The 20,175-nt window shown below is 43.6% G+C and overlaps 1 protein-coding gene across 4 annotated transcripts in view; it reads left to right on the forward strand.

Moving 5' to 3' along the window:
- Window positions 1-20,175, forward strand: part of LOC147032158 (ankyrin repeat and SOCS box protein 2-like) — an 80,710-nt gene that overhangs the window by 18,916 nt on the left and 41,619 nt on the right. Inside the window, exons 1-2 of one of the 4 annotated variants that reach the window (XM_085869508.1) lie at window positions 339-894; window positions 1,002-1,070. The exons of 1 other annotated variant lie outside the window; for it this stretch is intronic. In XM_085869508.1, coding sequence (XP_085725634.1) covers window positions 665-894; window positions 1,002-1,070 — 299 coding nt within the window. In that variant the 5' untranslated portion in view covers window positions 339-664. Of the gene's footprint in view, window positions 1-338; window positions 895-976; window positions 1,071-20,175 lie in introns of those variants that run through there. 2 more of the 4 variants (XM_085869511.1, XM_085869509.1) reach the window with 2 other exon arrangements.

Raw genomic sequence — 20,175 nt, forward strand, 5'->3', positions numbered from 1 at the left:
GTATTAGTGAGATGAAACTTGTGGTGAGATTTCAATGGAAATTATATGGATAAGTAACATGAAAAGACAAAACAATAACAGTGCCCTTTTGCATCATCTACATATCACGGACGCAAACATGGAACCATGTGCAAGCTCTTCCTCTTTCCCATGTGTCCCATGCACCCCAATTTGCTCCCAACCCCTTGCTCCTCCGTCATCAACCATTATCCCTTTTCTTCACCCCCTCCTCCTAACCTCCATTACCCTCCCTTTACATTCCATTTTCATTTAGATCTTCTCGTTTCACATTCCTTTTCTGAAATTTATTTTTCTCCTGTGTTTTTTCTTCCGACCAACACCCCCAATCACGTTCGTTTCGTTCCATACATAATATGTGAACGGCCTTTTTTTTCGGCAGACGTTCAGGAAGGTTACGGATGCAGCAGATCAGCATGAATGCGATGAGAGGAGATGCTGACCGTGTGCCAATTAAGCCGATTTGTGTGCTGGAGGTGCATCTCTGCCTGGGAACATCTTTATCGCAAAATTATTATGGGATACATCAAGCACTGCTGGGAGCCGACGAGCGAGGGTCAGGGCAGTGTTTCCTTTATATGGTCACGACGGAGCTCGTTCTCGGTGTATTCCGCATTTAGATACCACCACTGGTCCAGGTGGCGGGATGCGTACTGCTCTAATTAATGTCAATGGGGATGGTTACTCTGCGTACCTATCGCAGTTTGTGAGCCCAGCGAGTCAGAGACGCCCTGGTCGTTCATCGAGCTCCGAGCGAAGGGTGTCCCTTGGGGATCTGCCCCGTGTAGGGGTGGGAGGATCTCCCGAAAGGGCCCGTTCGGAGCATTGGAAAAGCAAAGCGAATGCATCCTGGCCGATCTCCAGCCTCGAACCCAAGTAAGGTATTTTGATATCCGGAATCCGCTGGGTCTGTACGCGGTGTCCATGCGTGTCGGAACCCGGTCCATTATTGCTGCAGATTTGGACCAACCCGTGTCCATCAGTCGTGTTCGTACCATGCACCAAAAAGCGTCGGTTTGCATACCAAGTTTAAACGCACCTGAGACGACTAGGTAAGGCACGCTGTGCATGCACCATCCCATTTAACCGCATAAATTTGCATATAATTATCCACCTGTAAATAGGAACAAATGCTCAAATTTCTTCGAGATATGTATATGTATATGTATATGTGTGTGTGTATGTATGTATATATATATATATATATATATATATATATATATATATATATATATATATATATATATATATATATATATATATATATATATATATATATATATATATATATATATATATATATATATGTGCAGCGTTTTGCAATTCCATGAACTAGTTTATCCCTCTTTGTGCATGGGACTACTTTAGAACAACAATACTTCGACGTACCACAGTGTACATAGTATACGAGTACATGTACCACACTGTATATGATATATAAGTGCACGTGCCACAATATATAGAGTATATGAGTACATGTGCCACAGTGTATATAGTATACGAGTACATGTACCACACTGTATATAGTATATGAGTACATGTACCACTGTGTACATAGTATACGAGTACATGTACCATAGTGTATATGATATACAAGTGCATGTGCCACAATGTATATAGTATATGAGTACATGTGCCACAGTGTATATAGTATACGAGTAAATGTAACACAGGGTATATCGTATAAGAGTACATGTACCACAGTGTACATAGTATACGAGTACGTACACTACAGTATATATAGTATGTGAGTAACAGTACCACAATATATATAGGATACGAGTACATGTACCACAGTGTATATGATATACGAGGACCTATACCACAGTGTATATAGTATACGAGTACATGTACCACAGTGTACATAGTATACAAGCACGTGTCTCACAGTGTATATAATATATGATTGCATGTACCACAGTGTATATGGTATATGAGTATGCACACCACAGTGTACATAGTATACGAGTACGTGCACTGCAGTATATATAGTATGTGAGTACCTGTACCACAATTTATATAGGATACGAGTACATGTACCACAGTGTATATGATATACGAGGACCTATACCACAGTGTATATATACGAGGACCTATACCACAGTATATGTGATATATAAGTGCATGTACCACAGTGCATACAGTACACGAGTACATGTACCACAATGTATATAATATACGAGTACATGTACCGCAGTGTATCTAGTATACAAATACATGTACCATAGTGTATATGGTATATGAGCACACATACCACAGTGTATGTAGTATACGAGTACATGTACCACAGTGTATCTAGTATACAAATACATGTACCATAGTGTATATGGTATATGAGCACACATACCACAGTGTATGTAGTATACGAGTACACGTACCACAGTGTATGTAGTATAAGAGAACGCATATCACAGTGTATGTAGTATACGAGAACGTGTACCGCAGTACATGTAGTATGTTGAGAACGCCTACCACAGTGCATGTAGTATACGACAACGCGTACCGCAGTGTATGTGGTATACGAGAATGCGTACCGTAGTGTATGTAGTATAAGAGAATGCATACCGCAAGGTATGTAGCATACGAGAATGTGTACCGCAGTGTATGTTGTATACGAGAATGCGTACCGCAGTGCATGTAGTATACGACAACGCGTACCGCAGTGTATGTAGTATACAAGAATGTGTACCGCAGTGTATGTTGTATACGAGAATGCATACCGCAGTGCATGTAGTATACGAGAATGCGTACTGCAGTGTATGTAGTATATGAGAATGCGTACCACAGTGTATGTAGAATTCGAGAATGCGTACCGCAGTGCATGTAGTATACAAGAATGCGTACCGCAGTGCATGTGGTTTCAGAGAATGCGTTCCGCAGTGTATGTAGTACACAAGAATGCGTACCGCAGTGTATATAATATATGAGTACATGTACCATAGTGTGTATAATATATGAGTACATGTACCATAGTGTGTATAATATACGAGTACATGTACCATATTGTACATAGTATACGAGCACGTGTCCCACAGTATATATAATAAATGAGTATGCATACCACAGTGTACATAGTATACGAGTACGTGCACTGCAGTATATATAGTATGTGAGTACCTGTACCACAATTTATATAGGATACGAGTACATGTCCCACAGTGTACATGTTATACGAGGACCTATACCACAGTGTATATAGTATACGAGTACATGTACCACATTGTATATGATATACGAGTGCATGTACCACAGTGCATATAGTACACGAGTACATGTACCACAATGTACATAGTAAACAAGTACATGTACCACAGTGGAGATAATATACGAGTACATGTACTGCAGTGTATCTAGTAATCAAGTACATGTACCACAGTGAATATGGCATACGAGCACACGTACCGCAGTGTATGTAGTATACGAGGACGCGTATCACAGTGTATGTCATATAAGAGATCGTGTACCGCAGTGCATGTAGTATATTGAGAACGCCTACCGCAGTGCATGTAGTATACGACAACGCGTACCGCAGTGTATGTAGTATACGAGAATGCATACCGCGGTGCATGTAGTATATGACAACGCGTACCGCAGTGTAGCTTGTATACGAGAATGCATACCGCAATACATGTGGTATACGAGAATGCGCACCGCAGTGCATGTAGTATAGGAGAATGCGTACCACAGTGCATGTAGTATAGGAGAATGCGTACTGCAGTGTATGTAGTATACGAGAATGCATACCGCAATACATGTGGTATAGGAGAATGCGTACCGCAGTGCATGTAGTATACATGAACGCGTACCGCAGTGCATGTAGTATACGACAACGCGTACCGCAGTGTATGTAGTATACGAGAATGCGTACCGCAGTGCATGTAGTATACGAGAATGCGCACCGCAGTGCATGTAGTATAGGAGAATGCGTACCGCAGTGCATGTAGTATAGGAGAATGCGTACCGCAGTGTATGTAGTATACGAGAATGCATACCGCAGTACATGTGGTACACGAGAATGCGTACCGCAGTGCATGTAGTATACAAGAATGCGTACCCCTGTGCATGTAGTATACGAGAACGCATATTGCAGTGCATATAGTATATGAGAACGTGTACCGCAGTGCATGTAGTATACGAGAATGCGTACCACAGTGTAAGTAGTACACGAGAATGACAAATGTGTACCGCAGTGCATGTATTATACGAGAACGTGTACCGCAGTGTCTGTATTATACGAGAATGTGTACCGCAGTGTATGTAGTCTACAAGAATGCGTACCACAGGGTATGTAGTATACAAGAACGCGTACCACAGGTTTTGTACTATGTAGTCTACCAGAATGTGTACCGCAGTGTAGGTAGTATACGAGAACGCATACCGCAGTGCATGTAGTCTATGAGAACACGTACCGCAGTGCCTGCAGTCTACGAGAACGCGTACCGCAGGGTATGCAGTCTACGAGAATGCGTACCGCAGGGTATGTAGTGTACGAGAACGCATACCGCAGTGCATGTAGTATACGAGAATGCGTACCGCAGTGCATGTAGTATACGAGAATGCGTACCGCAGTGTATGTAGTATAAAAGAAGGTGTACAACAGGGTATGTACTGTACGAGAACGCGTACCGCAGGGTATGTCGTTTACGAGAACGCGTACTGCAGTGCATCCTATGTTGTGCAGTTTGCGCATGTCCCTTCCTCTGTAAATTTGTCTTGTATGGTCAAACTGTCCAATGACTATTCAATCTCGAATTGCAGTTTAATTCTTCATTCACATTTTATTTTAAATACTGTCCGTCATTTACTACATTCAAATACGATTAGAGCCAATCTATTTATTATCTACGCATCGGAGGACGGGAGTGAGGCTGGGGTCGGGGAAGTTTCTTTCTTATCAAGATAATTGATATTTCTTCGCCTTTTGGTTGTAATATTTTATGTTGGTATTATTCTCCTTTTGAAGGTGTCATAAAGTGGAGTAACCATCACAGGACCCAAACTATATCCCCTTCTTTATACCAAGATCACATTTCGAGGCCCAAGTTGGGATGTTTGGACTTTCTGTTCTCATATCTTAGTTTTAAGGACTATTTTAAGAATTGTCACTGAACCTTGGACAGCCTCCAATAGTAGGTTTGTTTCTAATATTTTCTTGTATAGTTTTCAAGATCTCAGTGAGGATCTGCTATATTTCCCTCGTCGTCCAGTGTCTCGCTCAGACTATCTATCAGGAGTAGAGCTGGCACTCCTCAGCCTCCATCCATTTCATTTTTCAGATCTTGGTCACTTTGTGAAACTTCCCCATTGTTTAGGCTGAACTCATTGGGTACTGTCACCCGCATTAGCAATGCCATCCTTTCCTTTTTATTCTTGAGCAACATGTTCAGTGATTTTACTGTATTGTATTCGTTTGCAGTAAATAAATATATTTTCAGCTTCATGTATCTCCCCTCTTCCATCTCCTGTTCACAATCAATCACCGAGCTGCTATCGTTTCGGCGTTTAAGTGTGAATTGTTAATTGCTATTGCAGTGTGACAGTCATCCTTGGTGGGAGAGGGTTGGAGTTCAAGGGTCGAGCCTGTATGGTGGAGGCATATGCTGGCATCCAAAGTGAAGGTTCAGATATAAACGTGCATGAAAAACAGATGTTTTGCATGTTTATATTCAGCCATATTTGCATACGTAATAGATAGATGGGTGTTTAATTATTTAATAAATGAAATCACCATTTTTAGCTGACCTGCTGGAACCTAGAAAGCCAATGCTTGCTTTGTACCTGGATTGACTGCATCGTGATGAGCTTGGAGTTCAGGTGGAAATACTTGCATGCCAACTCTTGATGTTTTTCTGTGACCCCAGGATCAGACCTGACAAACCTGGATGATTTGTCTGTCACATCGTAATGTCATTGTTCTTAGTGTGACAGACAGCAGGAGGGATGATCAGTAACACTGTAACCTTGGATAAAAATTCAGACTGAAATTGCCTAAACTGTTGTTTTTAATCCTGTATTTACATTTTGATTAATTTCACCAATTTTTTTAAAGTACAATCTCCCTTGTTGACATGTCTTCTGTGTTTGGCCACAGACTTTCTGATTATGATTCATCATTGACAAAAATCACCCAACTTACTTTTTATAACTTCCTGACATTGTGTGTCAAACTGCAGTCATATAAATTTTCTCGGGCTTCATTTATATTTCTTCCATACAACGTCAAAAATGTGAAAGACATTCGAGATAAACTGACAATTCTACGAGTCAGTTGAGGATGAGCTGCCTAGTCAAGGTTCAATTCACGAACAGAACTGTCAGATTGGTACTTCCCAGGCATGATATTGCATCATAAGTATAGCATACCTTAAATGGACATTAACTTGTGTGTCCCATCTTCCAGCATTAGCTGGTGGACCTTCATAATCCCGTGGTGTCTTTCGCAAAGAGTAGGTGAGTTATCACTGAATCTCTGAACAAATCGTAGAAACTTGCTCAAAATTCTGAACAAGTTTGCTTCATAATCTTGTGTCCCCAACCCCTCACTCTCTGTACCCACCCAAGCCAGTCCACCCAATTGCTCCTGGAATCTGTATCTTTTGCACCTGAGAAGGTGGAGAAGTTTCCGGCGACTCTCGACTCTGATTCTGTAACTACACTGGATGACATCAGCTCACTTGTCCTAAAAACCTGCTCTGATGCTGTTGTACATCCTTTCTCTGCCCTTTTCACTCTGTTATTTGCCATATGTCATCTTGCATCTGCTTGGAAATCAACAAACATCATCGTATAACATAAAGAAGGTGCAAAAACCGATCCCTTCAACAATCGACCTATCAGCTTGCTTCCAAATCAGCAAAGTCATGGAATCCATCATCGCAGTTGACATAAAATTCTTCCTTTTTTCCGACCACACCACACTACCTTGGACATGCTGATTTTACTCTCCCAACAATGTATGGAGGCCCTCAATGTCGGACATGAGATTAGGGCCATCTCTCTGGACATATCTCGAGCTTTCGATACAGTCTTTCTCTCCAAACTGTCTGCCTATGGAATCCAAGGCCAACACCACTCTTGGATTTCTGACTTCATCTACTCTCATAGACAACGTGTGGCTCTCAACAAAATCCTTTCATCTCCTCTCCTTGTCAAGGCTGGAGGCCCCAAAGTAGTGTTCGGTTCTAGTCCCCATGTTATTCTTAATCTTCATGAATGATCTTTCTGACTATGGAAAATCTTCTTTCTCGATTTGCTGATGATTCCACCCTTTGCGAGGACATCCCTCACCCTCAAGATAGACAGGCAGGCTGCAGCCTATTCCCTCTCTTCAGACCTTGATAAAATCACAGGATGGTCAAACACTTGGAATACAGTATGTCTTTCAATCCTGACAAAGTCCTTCCTTGACACACCTGAACTCCTATCCACCTAAAAGGCCTTCATCCGCACCTTGATGGAATACAGCTCTACCCTCAGGGCTGGCTCCCCTGATTTACATCTTGCTCAACTTGACGCTGTGGAAGCCAAGGCCATCAAGATCATGGGAATCTCCCATGCTGAAGCTCAAGTCTATAAGTCTATCACTTCACCATTACAGACAGGTTGATGGTCTCTCTGTCTTCTTCTGCCTCCTTTCTGGTCTTGCACCCTCTCTCCTCTCTGTGCCTTGTCCTCCCAAGGTTTCTGCAGGGCTCACAGGTCCACCTGTCACCTTCTTCTGGAGAAATTACCAAATCCAGAATAACTGCTCATCTCAACTCATTAGTTCCCCCTTTTTTCCCCATCTGTGGACCCAACTTCCACATTCTCTTCATTGTCATTCTTCCCTCCCGGCCTTCAAGACAGCTGTTCACCACCATCTCAGACCATCCCTCATCCAAAACCATGATATTTTCTACCCCCGTTAAACCACCACCTCCCACCAAATTTTCCTTTGCAGTTTTTCCTTCCTGAGAGTTTGCTTCTGGAAACATCTTATCCACCACCTGCATCCTCCCTTCCACCTCATTCTGACGCATCACTCATTTGTCCATCTCCATCTATTTTGTCCCTCGACCCTGCTGTTGGTGTTTCCCCCTTCTCTTTCTGCTGTTCCTTTTGTTCTGTTGTCCAGATCTGTTCTTTGTTCTCGCTCTTCCACGAGCCTTGATGTTGTATCCAAAACAAATTACAAATGTCTGCTCAAATCTGCACCAGTCAAACGTCAGGCCTGGCCAGACAGTTTATGAAAGATTTTGGCCAAAGTACCCCCTCCCCTGACCTACAAGAAGGTAAGAATAATTGTGACCATTAAGGAAGTAGTAGTAGATTTGAGATGTACTGACCAGTGACCAGTGCTTTTCATGTCTACCAGTTGAACACACCTGAACCCGTCATATCTGGGAAGCAGAATCGAGCCTGGTTAGTACTCAGGTGGGATATCGGTTGAGGCACGGCATGATATTTCAATTGGTTAGTGCTCATCTCTGGGCTGTCTCACCCTGGATATGTTTCCTCAAGTCATCACATCCGGTTTATTTGCTCTTACGGCACTACTGACAGGGGTGCTGGATATTGTGTCCTTGGAGTATGGCGTCAACATGAACTTGAATCAAGCTAGTCCATCTGCCTTTATGCTGTGGGCCTAAAAGATAAAATTATATTCACATCACATATGTTTCACAGACAATCATCTATCTACAATTCCAGCAATCTGTGCATGTGTGAGTGTGTGCGTCTGTCTGTGACCGCTGTTTCTCGACAACCACTGGTCTGATCTAATTGAAACTTGCCAGGTGAAACTTGCCAGGTATATTGCTGGGGACCTGAGTATGTGCCTTTTCAAGGTTTGATATTAATCGGACAAGTGGTTCCCAAGTTATGGCCATTTATTTGCCAAACCAATGACAGGACACGTTGCTGCGTAGGCATGGCCGATGGAGAAAGGGCGCCATTTAGTTACCAGTGACAGGACACGTTGCTGCATAGGTGTGGCCATTGGAGAAAGGGCGCCATTTAGTTACCAATGACAGGACACGTTGCTGTGTAGGCGTGGCCGTTGGGGAAGAGAACCTCAGTTACCAATGACAGGGCACGTTGCTTGGCGTTTTGCACCCACAGTATCTATCTTCTATCTATAATTCCAGCAATCTCTGTTTGTTTGCCTTTTCAAGGTTTGAAATGAATCGGACAAGTGGTTCCCACGTTATGGCCAAGTTAGAGCACGTTCCCCATTACGGGTTAGAACGTACGGACTTCCGATAGTGATGACTTACTGTATTCTAATAATTTCTCGATTTCTTATGCGCATTTATAGATAAACACAATGCCTCAATCCAGTTGTCATTTACGAGAGCGAAGGAACGGCCTGTGCAGTTGTTTGAAAGTTTTTTTTTGTCCGGGCACGCAGTACGGCCACGCACGTACGGGCACGCGAGAGCAAAGGAATGGCCTGTGTGGTTGGTGTTTCTGGCACGGGGTTTGAAAGTTTTTTTTTTTTTTGCACGTACGGCCATGCACGTATGGGCACGCACTCGTACTCATAAAGACAAGACAGAGATTGTGTCACAACATGGAGTAGCTGACACCCAGAGTGCTCCAAAAGTTCCATCACTTCTCACAAGGTCACTGGTTGCGTTGTCTTAGGTCTCCATCGGCATTTTTGTGCATGATTTGTCGAACAGCTCCTCCATGAGAATCAAACATTGTAAATTAATTAATTAATTAATGGAAACAGTTGTAAAAATCACTGTGACATTCTGACTCGGTAGATAAGTTCTGCACTTTAAGTTAACGTTCACAAAGCGACACATTTATTTTTTGCATGACTGATTTATAAATATCTCCCACTGGCTACCGCACAGTCAGTTACCTACCTTCGCAGTCGATCATTCTCCAAAACTCAATGGTATTGAATTCAGAAGCATTACTCATCACACAAACAAACTGTGCCGTGGAAAAGCCGTTTAGAATTTTAAAATGAGCCAAGGGTTGAGTAAGTGTGTTAGCATTATGTCATTATTGGAGCATGATCATCAAAGATGCTGATAATTATCTGCATATTTAGCCCTGATTTAATAATGAGTTCCCTTATGAGGAACTTCATTGCAGGAGGAGGCCATTCGACCCATCAAAGTTTGTGATGTTCACATCACACATGAGGTCGTCTGTCCTTGCTCTATCCTCAATAAGTGTTCAGCATCAAGGAAGGAAGCAGCATTTAGAGTCTTTGGTATGACTCAGCCAGAGTTGGGGGCAATGCCATAGATGACTACATAAAATGTGTTGTGTGCAATGTTCATCATATGGTGGATATGTAAAGGTTACAGGTACACTTTTATTGGAAAATAAGCAAATTTGTGACTGACTGAAGGTCCTCATCAACAGGAGAAGTCCACATCTGAAAAGCGAAAAGAACACCATAACGGTGAAGGATCGATCTTGTGACCTAGACCTAGAGGGTTTATATTTTTGTGTGCGAGTGATTTGATACATTGTTTTTGGGGGGGTTTTTGTACAACTATGCAGTCAGTAAACATTTTACTTTAGATGTTTCCTTCATATGTTTGCTGTACAAGGTTATCGTGAACTTGATCTACACGTATCGTCTTTTGCCGGAATCTTATCGTTCAGTGTCTCAAAAGTAATATCCAAGATTCGATGAAATCGATTTTTCTTTCTAGAAAACAGGACTTGCAGAAGAGTTCCAGCTCTGAAAGTTGCAGACATTATTACACACCTAGCCTGGATGACTTCCTTATTAGTTTCACCCATCAGGAAAGGAGTAGGGGTGGTGGGTGTGTGTGTTTTGTCAGTGAGTGAGTGAGTCCACATACATACTAACTTTAACACCATGCCCCTGGGCAGCCAACTTTAACATTGCGTCCCAATTAGACGTCAGCACAAGTCGGCAAAGTTGTCTAATGTAACCATGCCATCTTTACATCTGATTTAACCATAAATTCAGTTTTCACCTTGAATGTGGATTTTGGCGAAGTTATCCGTGCCTGTTCCTGATTGTGTGTTTGCCCCTAGCGGCTAGCACCCATGATTTTAGATATGCTGCAAGACATATGGCTTGCTTAGCATACCCAACCGGCCTCGGGCATGGTTTGACAAATTTGTCCAATTCAACCATAATATGTTTACGTCTAATTTAGCCATAAATTTTTGGGGTTCTTTTTGTTTTTTGTTTGTTTTTTTACCATAAAAGTGCATTATGTTCAAGTCAAATATGCTTAACCCTGTTTTATCATTTGTGTAGTCTCTTCGCTCTGTGTTTGTCTGTGTATCTGCATGTTGTTGTCAAGAGTCATACAGAAGAGTTCCAGCTCTGAAAGTTGCAGACATTATTACACGCCTAGCCTGGATGACTTCCTTATTAGTTTCACCCATCAGGAAAGGAGTAGGGGTGGTGGGTGTGTGTGTTTTGTCAGTGAGTGAGTGAGTCCACATACATACTAACTTTAACACCATGCCCCTGGGCAGCCAACTTTAACATTGCGTCCCAATTAGACGTCAGCACAAGTCGGCAAAGTTGTCTAATGTAACCATGCCATCTTTACATCTGATTTAACCATAAATTCAGTTTTCACCTTGAATGTGGATTTTGGCGAAGTTATCCGTGCCTGTTCCTGATTGTGTGTTTGCCCCTAGCGGCTAGCACCCATGATTTTAGATATGCTGCAAGACATATGGCTTGCTTAGCATACCCAACCGGCCTCGGGCATGGTTTGACAAATTTGTCCAATTCAACCATAATATGTTTACGTCTAATTTAGCCATAAATTTTTGGGGTTCTTTTTGTTTTTTGTTTGTTTTTTTTACCATAAAAGTGCATTATGTTCAAGTCAAATATGCTTAACCCTGTTTTATCATTTGTGTAGTCTCTTCGCTCTGTGTTTGTCTGTGTATCTGCATGTTGTTGTCAAGAGTCATACTTTTCTTATCTCTACTCTTTATAAAGGAGGATTGTCTGTGTGATGGGTATCCTGCGAGCTCAATTATAAATCTATTAATTATGCTTTAGACAGGTCGTTTCTGTGTGCAGCAAGAAAAACCTTCACTGTTAATTTAAAGAATGAGGGAGAAGAGAAGATGACAGAAGGGAGACACATTGAATTTGACGCAGACACTGGTCACATCCTTTCCCACAAGATTTGCAGGCACGTCTGCTGGAGCTTTCCACTGGCTGTGAGCTTCAGTCGGTGCTAAAAGCATGGTATCCTCAGGACAATGATTATGGCTGGCAGGATAGTGGAAAGGTATGTGCAGTTGTCTCTGAGTTTCCTTTCCTGCGTTCGAATTTCGGTCGAGCTACAAAATATCGTCTTGGTATTTCACCTGCAGGGTGAGGAATCGATGTGCACCATCTACGAGGAGACCATCATGCTGGAAGACTCATCTTCCAGCACTGGTTGTGAGTGGCTATAAAAGATCGCACAGTGCCATTCGTGAAGAGTCGGTGAATTCTTGTCGGCACCCTTGCCAACTTCCAAATTCATGGCATCTTGGGTCGATCGTCAAGCCTGACCAGCCAGTTCGTGAAAGACTCGGACCAAAAAAGGCTTGGTATTAATTTATAGTGGTCTATAGTCACATTTTCTAAATCAAATATACTGGTTTGATTGGGGGGAGGGGGGATGACGTTGTGGAGGTATTACATTTTACTTAACACAGGTCATTCTGCATCTCTTCAAGGAAAGTAAAGACTTTATTTGTCCTAATGACAGGAAAATGTTGCAAGATGTGCCCTGGAATGAGTGAATAGCAACAGATGTGTGTTTTTATGACTGGATGGAGGTTCTGTTTTCACCCCTGTTTGTCTGTCTGTCTGTCTGTCTGTCTGTGAGCAGAATATCTAAAAAAGTTGTGGACAGATTCAGACGAAATTTGGTGGACGCATTGGGTGTTTGAAAAGGACAAAATGATTACATTTTAATGAAGATCCGGATCTGCACACGAGATTTTTTAAGTGATTCTTCATCATTGAGGGATGGGGCCAAACCGATATACAACGTTGCACGATATTTGAAAAAGTTGTGGACGGATTATGACAAAACGTGGTGGATGTTTTGTGTAAGTGACAAGAACAAGCCCATTATATTTGGTTTAGGTTTGGATGCAGATCTGGCCCATCAGTGGGATACGAAATGTAAACTGTTCAGCCTGGCGGAGGTGTATGCGCTCCAGCGAGTGCTGTTCTGGTGTTGTTACTACAATGCAATAGCAAGCATGTGCCACTTGGTCAGTAATACATGACATTGTTGCAAACCAGCACAAAATAGACTTGGCACTCTCCATTCGACTCATCAGTCATCAGAGCGAAGCGACAAAAGTTAGTTTGATCAACTGCAATCATCAAGTGTTACGCACAAACTGCCAAATCTGCAACGGAGGCATTGCATGTGTTAACTGCAGCCTATGGATCAGATTGTGTGTGTGTGTGTGTGTGTGTGTGTGTGTGTGTGTGTGTGTGTGTGTGTGTGTGTGTGTGTGTGTGTGTGTGTGTCAATTTCACGAGAGTTCGTGAACCCATTGAAGATGCCACATGCAGTGAATGGCCATCAATAAGCTGCCATTAAAACACTGCACAAGTCCTCTCACAACTTGCTTGCAGTCACAACTACCATTCATTCAATCAGTATCTTTGCTGTAATGTGGAGCATTTCAAATGGTTCCTGCCAGTCAAAGCTTCCCGAAAATTTGAAAATGTGTTGTGTGTTGCACACCTTGTTCCCAATAAAATGTCAGTTAATCAAAAGCAGCAATGACTTGACACGTGCAGAAAATTTAAAGCTGCTGCAGATAACCACCTAACCATTCTGTGCACGTCATCACAGAGCACAACTCATGGTTGCATCTGTATGATCCCAAGACAAAGGCTAGAGTTCTGCATAAAGAAGTCACCTCCACCACCCCTTATCATATCTACTCACCTCCACCACCCCTTCCCCCCAACTCCGAAGCCCACCTACTTTCATATTTCCAGTTCTTCCTTCCTGAGAGTTTGCTTCTGTATCCATCTTGTCCACCCCATCTGTCCGCCCCTAACCCTCATTCCTCCCCACACCCATTGTTTGGCCAAGTCTCCCTCTATTTTGTCCTTCAACTCTGCTGTTGGTGTTTCCCCTTCTCTCTACTGTTCCTTTTGTTATGTTGCGTCCTGCAATGTTCAATGTTCCAGCTATTCCACGAGCTTTATCCCTGTATACAAAAACAAACAAAAGGTCCTGTGGTAAGTCGATGCTCATCATGTTTTGAACTGCCAGAGCCATTGCTCAACAAAAATTTGCTCCCGAAGGACAGAGTCAGTCCTATATTTTCCAAGGGCATCATACTCATCTTATCAAAGCTATAGGACATAATTACATAGTGTGATGATCTGTTCACACAATACAAGTGTATCTTTCAACACGACAATCCGTCTTGCCCAACATCCCTTCTCATCAGTGAATTCCGAACTAATCATGGGGTAACATGACTTTATGGACAGAATGTTTTATTATAGATAAAATGTGGTAAGAATGGTATGGACTGTGTGCTTGTGTTGGGTAGAATTACTCCTGTATTAGGGATCTAGCAGGGGTAAGTCATGTGCAATTTCTGCACTGATGGGGGCAGTGATTATAAACAACAGAGTAAAATAGGGAAATGTTGTATCGTGGAATACCTCCAAAACAGGCGAGGCCAGGTGGAGGACTTGTGCACAAAGTTACTACCAAGGCACTAAGCGCTTTAAAAGGATGTAAACAAAGGGCTGTTTGGCCAGAAGACTGCAGGCCATGGTGATGAAGTGAGCTGTGGAGCCCTAGTTGAGGGCAAAACACTTTAATGAGGGTCGCCCCACAGTGCGGGATGAATCAAAAGACACCATCGCCCACAGGCAATGGACGGCCAATTGCAGAACCAGCTGGCAAGACAGTCCCTGAGTGGCTCAAAAGCCATGTCCCCAAATGTGTGCAACAGTTTCACCGATGGCAGATGACATTTCGGCTCTTTCTACTCTGTGGCTCCAGAGTGAAAGGTCACCACGAGTAGGGGACACCATCTCCCCACCATCGCGTGCCATTCTCTCCCTCCCCTCCCCCCCCAAGCCTCAACCTCCCTCTCCCAACTCTGTCCAATCTTTGCTTACTGCCCCTCCCCCCACCCCTCACCCCCAATTCAAGCCTTCAAATCCCCACACACTCCCCCAGATCAGGTCAGGTATGGGAGCATGTGCCAGAGCAGCGCGTCGCTGCGTCCACTTTCTGCCGGTACTCCAGGGGCCTCTGTCTGGCCATCTCCTCAGTAGATGCCTGGCATATCTCCATCTCCTTGAGATGCCGATCAACCTGCTGCAACCACGAGGCACGTGGTCAGCCCATTGGCCTCCTCCACGCACGAGACTCCCTCGCTGAGAGAATCTGGTGAGCAGGATCAGCATCAGGAAAACGAGCCACATGTCCATGGCAAACAGAACGGTACAGACAAGATAGCAGTATCCAAGACGTCATTGAAAGCCTGGATCTTAGTTTTGACACAGGAAACCGGTAATCCCAGCAGCTCCGACTCCTCATTCAGCACCTCGAGAGCTTCCAAAAGGATATCTAAAGTCTCTGCAAAGATGACTGCATCATCTGCGAAATCAAGGTCAGAGATCTTGACATTCCCAAATGATGCACCACAGCTTGATCTCTCTGACATCCTCCCCAAATCCAGTCCAAACAAGTGCTGAAAAGTGTGGGGGCCAGTACACACCCCTGACAAACTCCAGTAACAACTGGAAATAAGTCAGAGATGGGACCACCACATCTCACAGCACTCTCCGTCCCAGAGTAGAGTTCAGACATCATACAGATCAGATTTGGTGGCACCCCACGAAGACCAAGAATCCTCCAGAGGACATCCCGATTCACTGTGTCAAATGCTTTACAGAGATCAACGTAGGCTGCAAGCAGCCCCTGCCAAAAGTCTCATCGGCATTCGGTTAGGACTCGAAGAGCAAGGATACGGTCAATCGTTGACCTCTTTGTTGTAAAGCCTGACTGCTCTGGATGCTGGTGCTCAAGCAGATGGAGGCAAACCCGATCAAGAATTATCCGAACAAAGACCTTGCCCGGGACTGAGAGCAGCGTCACCCCTCGGTAGTTGTTGCAGTCTTGGCGATCACCCTTCCCTTTCCAGAGAGGGGCAACACGGCCCCTCTTCCAGTCAGTTGGGATGATGCCTGTGTTCCAGGCAGAGCACAAAACTGCATGCAACGACACGAGTGCAGCATTTCCACCAGCCTTGAGAAGTTCAGCATGGATGCCACAGATCCCTGGAGCTTTGCCCCGTTTCAACTGGTTCACCGCAGCCCGTGTTTCCACAAACGAAGGTGGACCACAGTTGATTGGAACGTCAGCAGCAGTGATTGCAACACCCCTGATGTCCAACTCGAAAGCTGGAGAATCAGCCTGATACAACCTCTCAAAGTAACCGGCCCAGCGGGCCTTCAGTTTGGACTCCTCTGTCAAGAGCTTCCCACCCTCTGCTCTAACTGCAGTACACCAAGGGATGGGCTTGGATGAACGCAATGCACGAATTTCCCTGTAAGCAGGATGAGAATCACTTTACCACAGGTGATGCTCTACCCCCTCACAGATTCCTCATACATAGGCCTCCTTGTCCACCCTTACTGCATATACAGTTTTACACCTCAGCTCCCTGAAGAGCTCAACTATGCCATTCAGCCTGGCCCTGCGACTCTGGTCAATGGTATCCAGTGTCCCTTGAGAGACAAACTTCTTCTTCGCCCTTTGGTGAGTTCCAAGACATCCACCAGCAACATCAAGGACGGTGGTCTTGAAGGCACTGTAGCAAGTCACAGATCTAATCTGGCCTGACAATATGTCACCTCACCAAATGTATTCAATCCCCCACCTCCAAAGCCTCAACCTCCACCTCCCAACTCTGTCCTCTCCTCTTCATCCTCTTCCTGCTCATAAAAGTGAATGGACTATCCCGCATTGATCATTACATTCATGACTTCATCAAATCAGCAGAATATTTAATGCTTTTTCCTTCCCGCTTTTCCCTCCGCGAGCAATCCAGAAACACTGTGGAATTGCAACATAAACAACCTGAAACCAATTATCTTCTTCCCGACGCATAATATACACATTGTTAAAAGTAAATAATGGCGGATGTTCTCTTTCACAATGTCACGAGATTCCCGGAAGTCCGCGGCCAAAGACCTTTATAATGACTTTGGTTTTATGGTTCCAGGTCGAGTCGTTTAAGAGAAAATAGTCGGATATAATAGCAAGGATCTGTGTAACATCCGTGCTAAAAGCTATGCTTGAGCGAATACCACATCGCTATTTGGGCAGTGTATAGGCGATAGACCGCTGCCTCGATCGCTGAGGATTATACGTGCCGTGATCTCCCTAGGCCCATGATGGTTCACGGCTCCAACCTTTCGTTATTTGATGATCCTTTTAACAGTTGCTCTGGTCGTTTTACACTGAAGGTAAAACCTACATAGGGAGGACAATGGCGACTATGGCTATGACAGCTATGAAGATGTCTTTCGCTTCGTATGGCAGTGAACACAAACATGGCGGCCTTAGGATTTTTCAGGTTGAAATTGTGGGTGAAGTTTCGCCAGTTGTCCAACCAATGGGTGTAACAGAATGTTACACATGGACGGACGAAGCATATTATTATATAGATTGATAACTGTTCGGATAGCTCAATGTTACAGTCATACATCAGTCATACATCAGACGTGACCAGCTGGTTCATAAAGGACTTAGACTAAGTGTACATGCTCCATAAACAGCCAACTGAAACTTAATGGGACATTGCGTAAGGAGGAGGGGAGAGGTCAATGTGAGCAAACTTGCCTTTGAGATGCCTCGTCGCATTTTGATTCCCGGCAGAATAAAATCTACTTAAACCGTTGTTCCGGTGGACCACACCAGGCTTTTGAATGCTTGCAGCCATTAAATGCTCTGTACCATTCTTTATAAAGAGCAGGCCTAGTACCCCCGGCCAAATTCCTGTCTCCTAGTTTGCAGCATCATTTATCACAGTCTCCCCGTTTGTTTGTAATGTTCTAGAAAGGTGCTCATTCAGTAACAACAGACTAAACTAATTGTACAAATGACTTCTACTAACACTTGTATATTTGCCTGGTGATGACAGCATTGACATTGACTCATCACTGAGCTTTGCAAAAGCACTGAGCAAAGATAATTCACATATTGGGATTTTAAACTGGAGACCAACAAGCTGGATCCCATAAATGTTGAATAATTTATATTTCGTCCATTTGAGTATAAATTATTGTGGAGGAACTTGTACAAGCAGACAAGCATATTAGGAGAGATCCGTGTACTTGTATACGAGTCTGACAAGGTGGCGCAGAGTTAATGCACTTACCTTCCAGCTATCTAGTCTGAGTTCAATTATCAGCAGGACGATAAACTTCTGGATCAGTGCTTCGCAAACAGGGCATTGCATCACAGTGTGCCATCCCTCCGATGGATGATAAACTGGGACCCCGTCTGCTAGCATCGCTCCTGGTGGATGCTAAAGACGTCGTGGTTTGAATACAATTCGAATGAATGACTGCTGCAACCGTCCTTCTCATCCACTGAAAAAGCTGTCAGAGAGAATCCAAAATTGGTTGTTGCCATTAGTTGTGCATAGCTGCCTCCATGCCTGCCATAGCCCACACAAGACGGTCAATTATTTGATTCTACACCCAAGAATGTCCCAATGTGTTCCAATGGATTTAAATCAGGATTCCTTGCTGGCCAGCGCAATATTGTGATGGTATTTTTCACAAGACGTCAGTAACTGCATGCTAACAGTGGCGGCTGGCGTTGTCATCCATGAATACAGATCTTGTGAGAGGTGGGTGTTTGCCAAAATGTGGAACAAAATGATCCAAAAAATCTTGACAGGGGTCTTCACCTCTCAGGTTACCCTGTACAACGACAACGACAAGTTTTCAATCCTATGACAGGTATCCCCATATAATGTATATGTCAACATACTGTATGGGATGGACTCCACAATGTTCTTGGATGTATAGGCCGTGTTAGATTGCCACCAAACCAGTTATACCATCAGTTGCCTGCAGGAGAAATTGGCTCTCATCAGAACAATGGATCTCTGTAGAAGATGCAAGATCCCAGTGTCTCCATGACAAGTGGACTACTTTGTGTTCTGGGGGTGAGAAAAGGGCATCATATCAGTTTTTTGACTTTATAACCTGCAGCACGAAGCCAGTTCTGGAGAGCTCTTCTCAATAACGTCTGAGGGAGGTTCCATTCAAGTCGCAACGCTGTGCTTGTGGCGAAGGGAATACGTCTCACAAGTCTAATCAGAGCTGCATCTTCTCTGTTCGAGGTCACCCTGTGTCGTCTGACTGAGGCCTGCCTTTAACATTATTGGTTTGTTGATGCTATGGACGAATCTACTAAAAACACTCTAATGGAAAGCGAGTTGACATCCACTCTCACTCCAGGACATCCCAGCATTGTTCATCCCCATTATTTGCCATCTATAGGCTTCATGAAGTCTTATCCGGCCATAGTAACACGGTCCACCAATGGAAGTACGCAACTATATCATTACTTTCTCCAAACCTTGTCCAGGTGGAAGTGTTTTTCCAAGTTTATATCCCTATAGGGTTGCACATGCTGGGTGTGCAAAACTACCTTGGTCTCGTGATGAATGAAATTACGACCTGTGCATGGAGGGCTCTTTTGTTTATGATTGAAAGAAAATTTCGATTCGATTCAACATTTTTTGCATAAAGTACTCTTTTAATTTGTCGGCATGCTTAATGTTTCTCACATGTATATTTCGTTAGAAAATATTTTTCTTCCGAATGATATGCATTTATATGTTTGGTGTTAACCTAATGGTTAGGGTGGTGGACTTGGGATCCTAGGATCCAGAGTTCAAATCCTGCTTAGCCATTGAATTAATACCGGGTGAGGTTGATTCAGTCTGTCCTCCTTCTGAGGTCAGAAAAATGAGTACCAGCCATCCTTGCTGGGATGATTGAGCCATTCAAGTATCCTGTGTCAGAGTGGCAACCCATCCAGGATTGTACCCAGTAGCCCAGGGGACTGCTTTGGCAGCACTCATACTCTGTTCAGAGTATGGTCCCAGTGAATGTATATGCATTTATATTTT

The sequence above is a fragment of the Eptatretus burgeri genome, chromosome 2 (assembly GCF_056783735.1).
Source record: "Eptatretus burgeri isolate ZD-2024b chromosome 2, Ebu_testis_v1, whole genome shotgun sequence".
NCBI classification, from domain to species: Eukaryota; Metazoa; Chordata; class Myxini; order Myxiniformes; family Myxinidae; genus Eptatretus; species Eptatretus burgeri.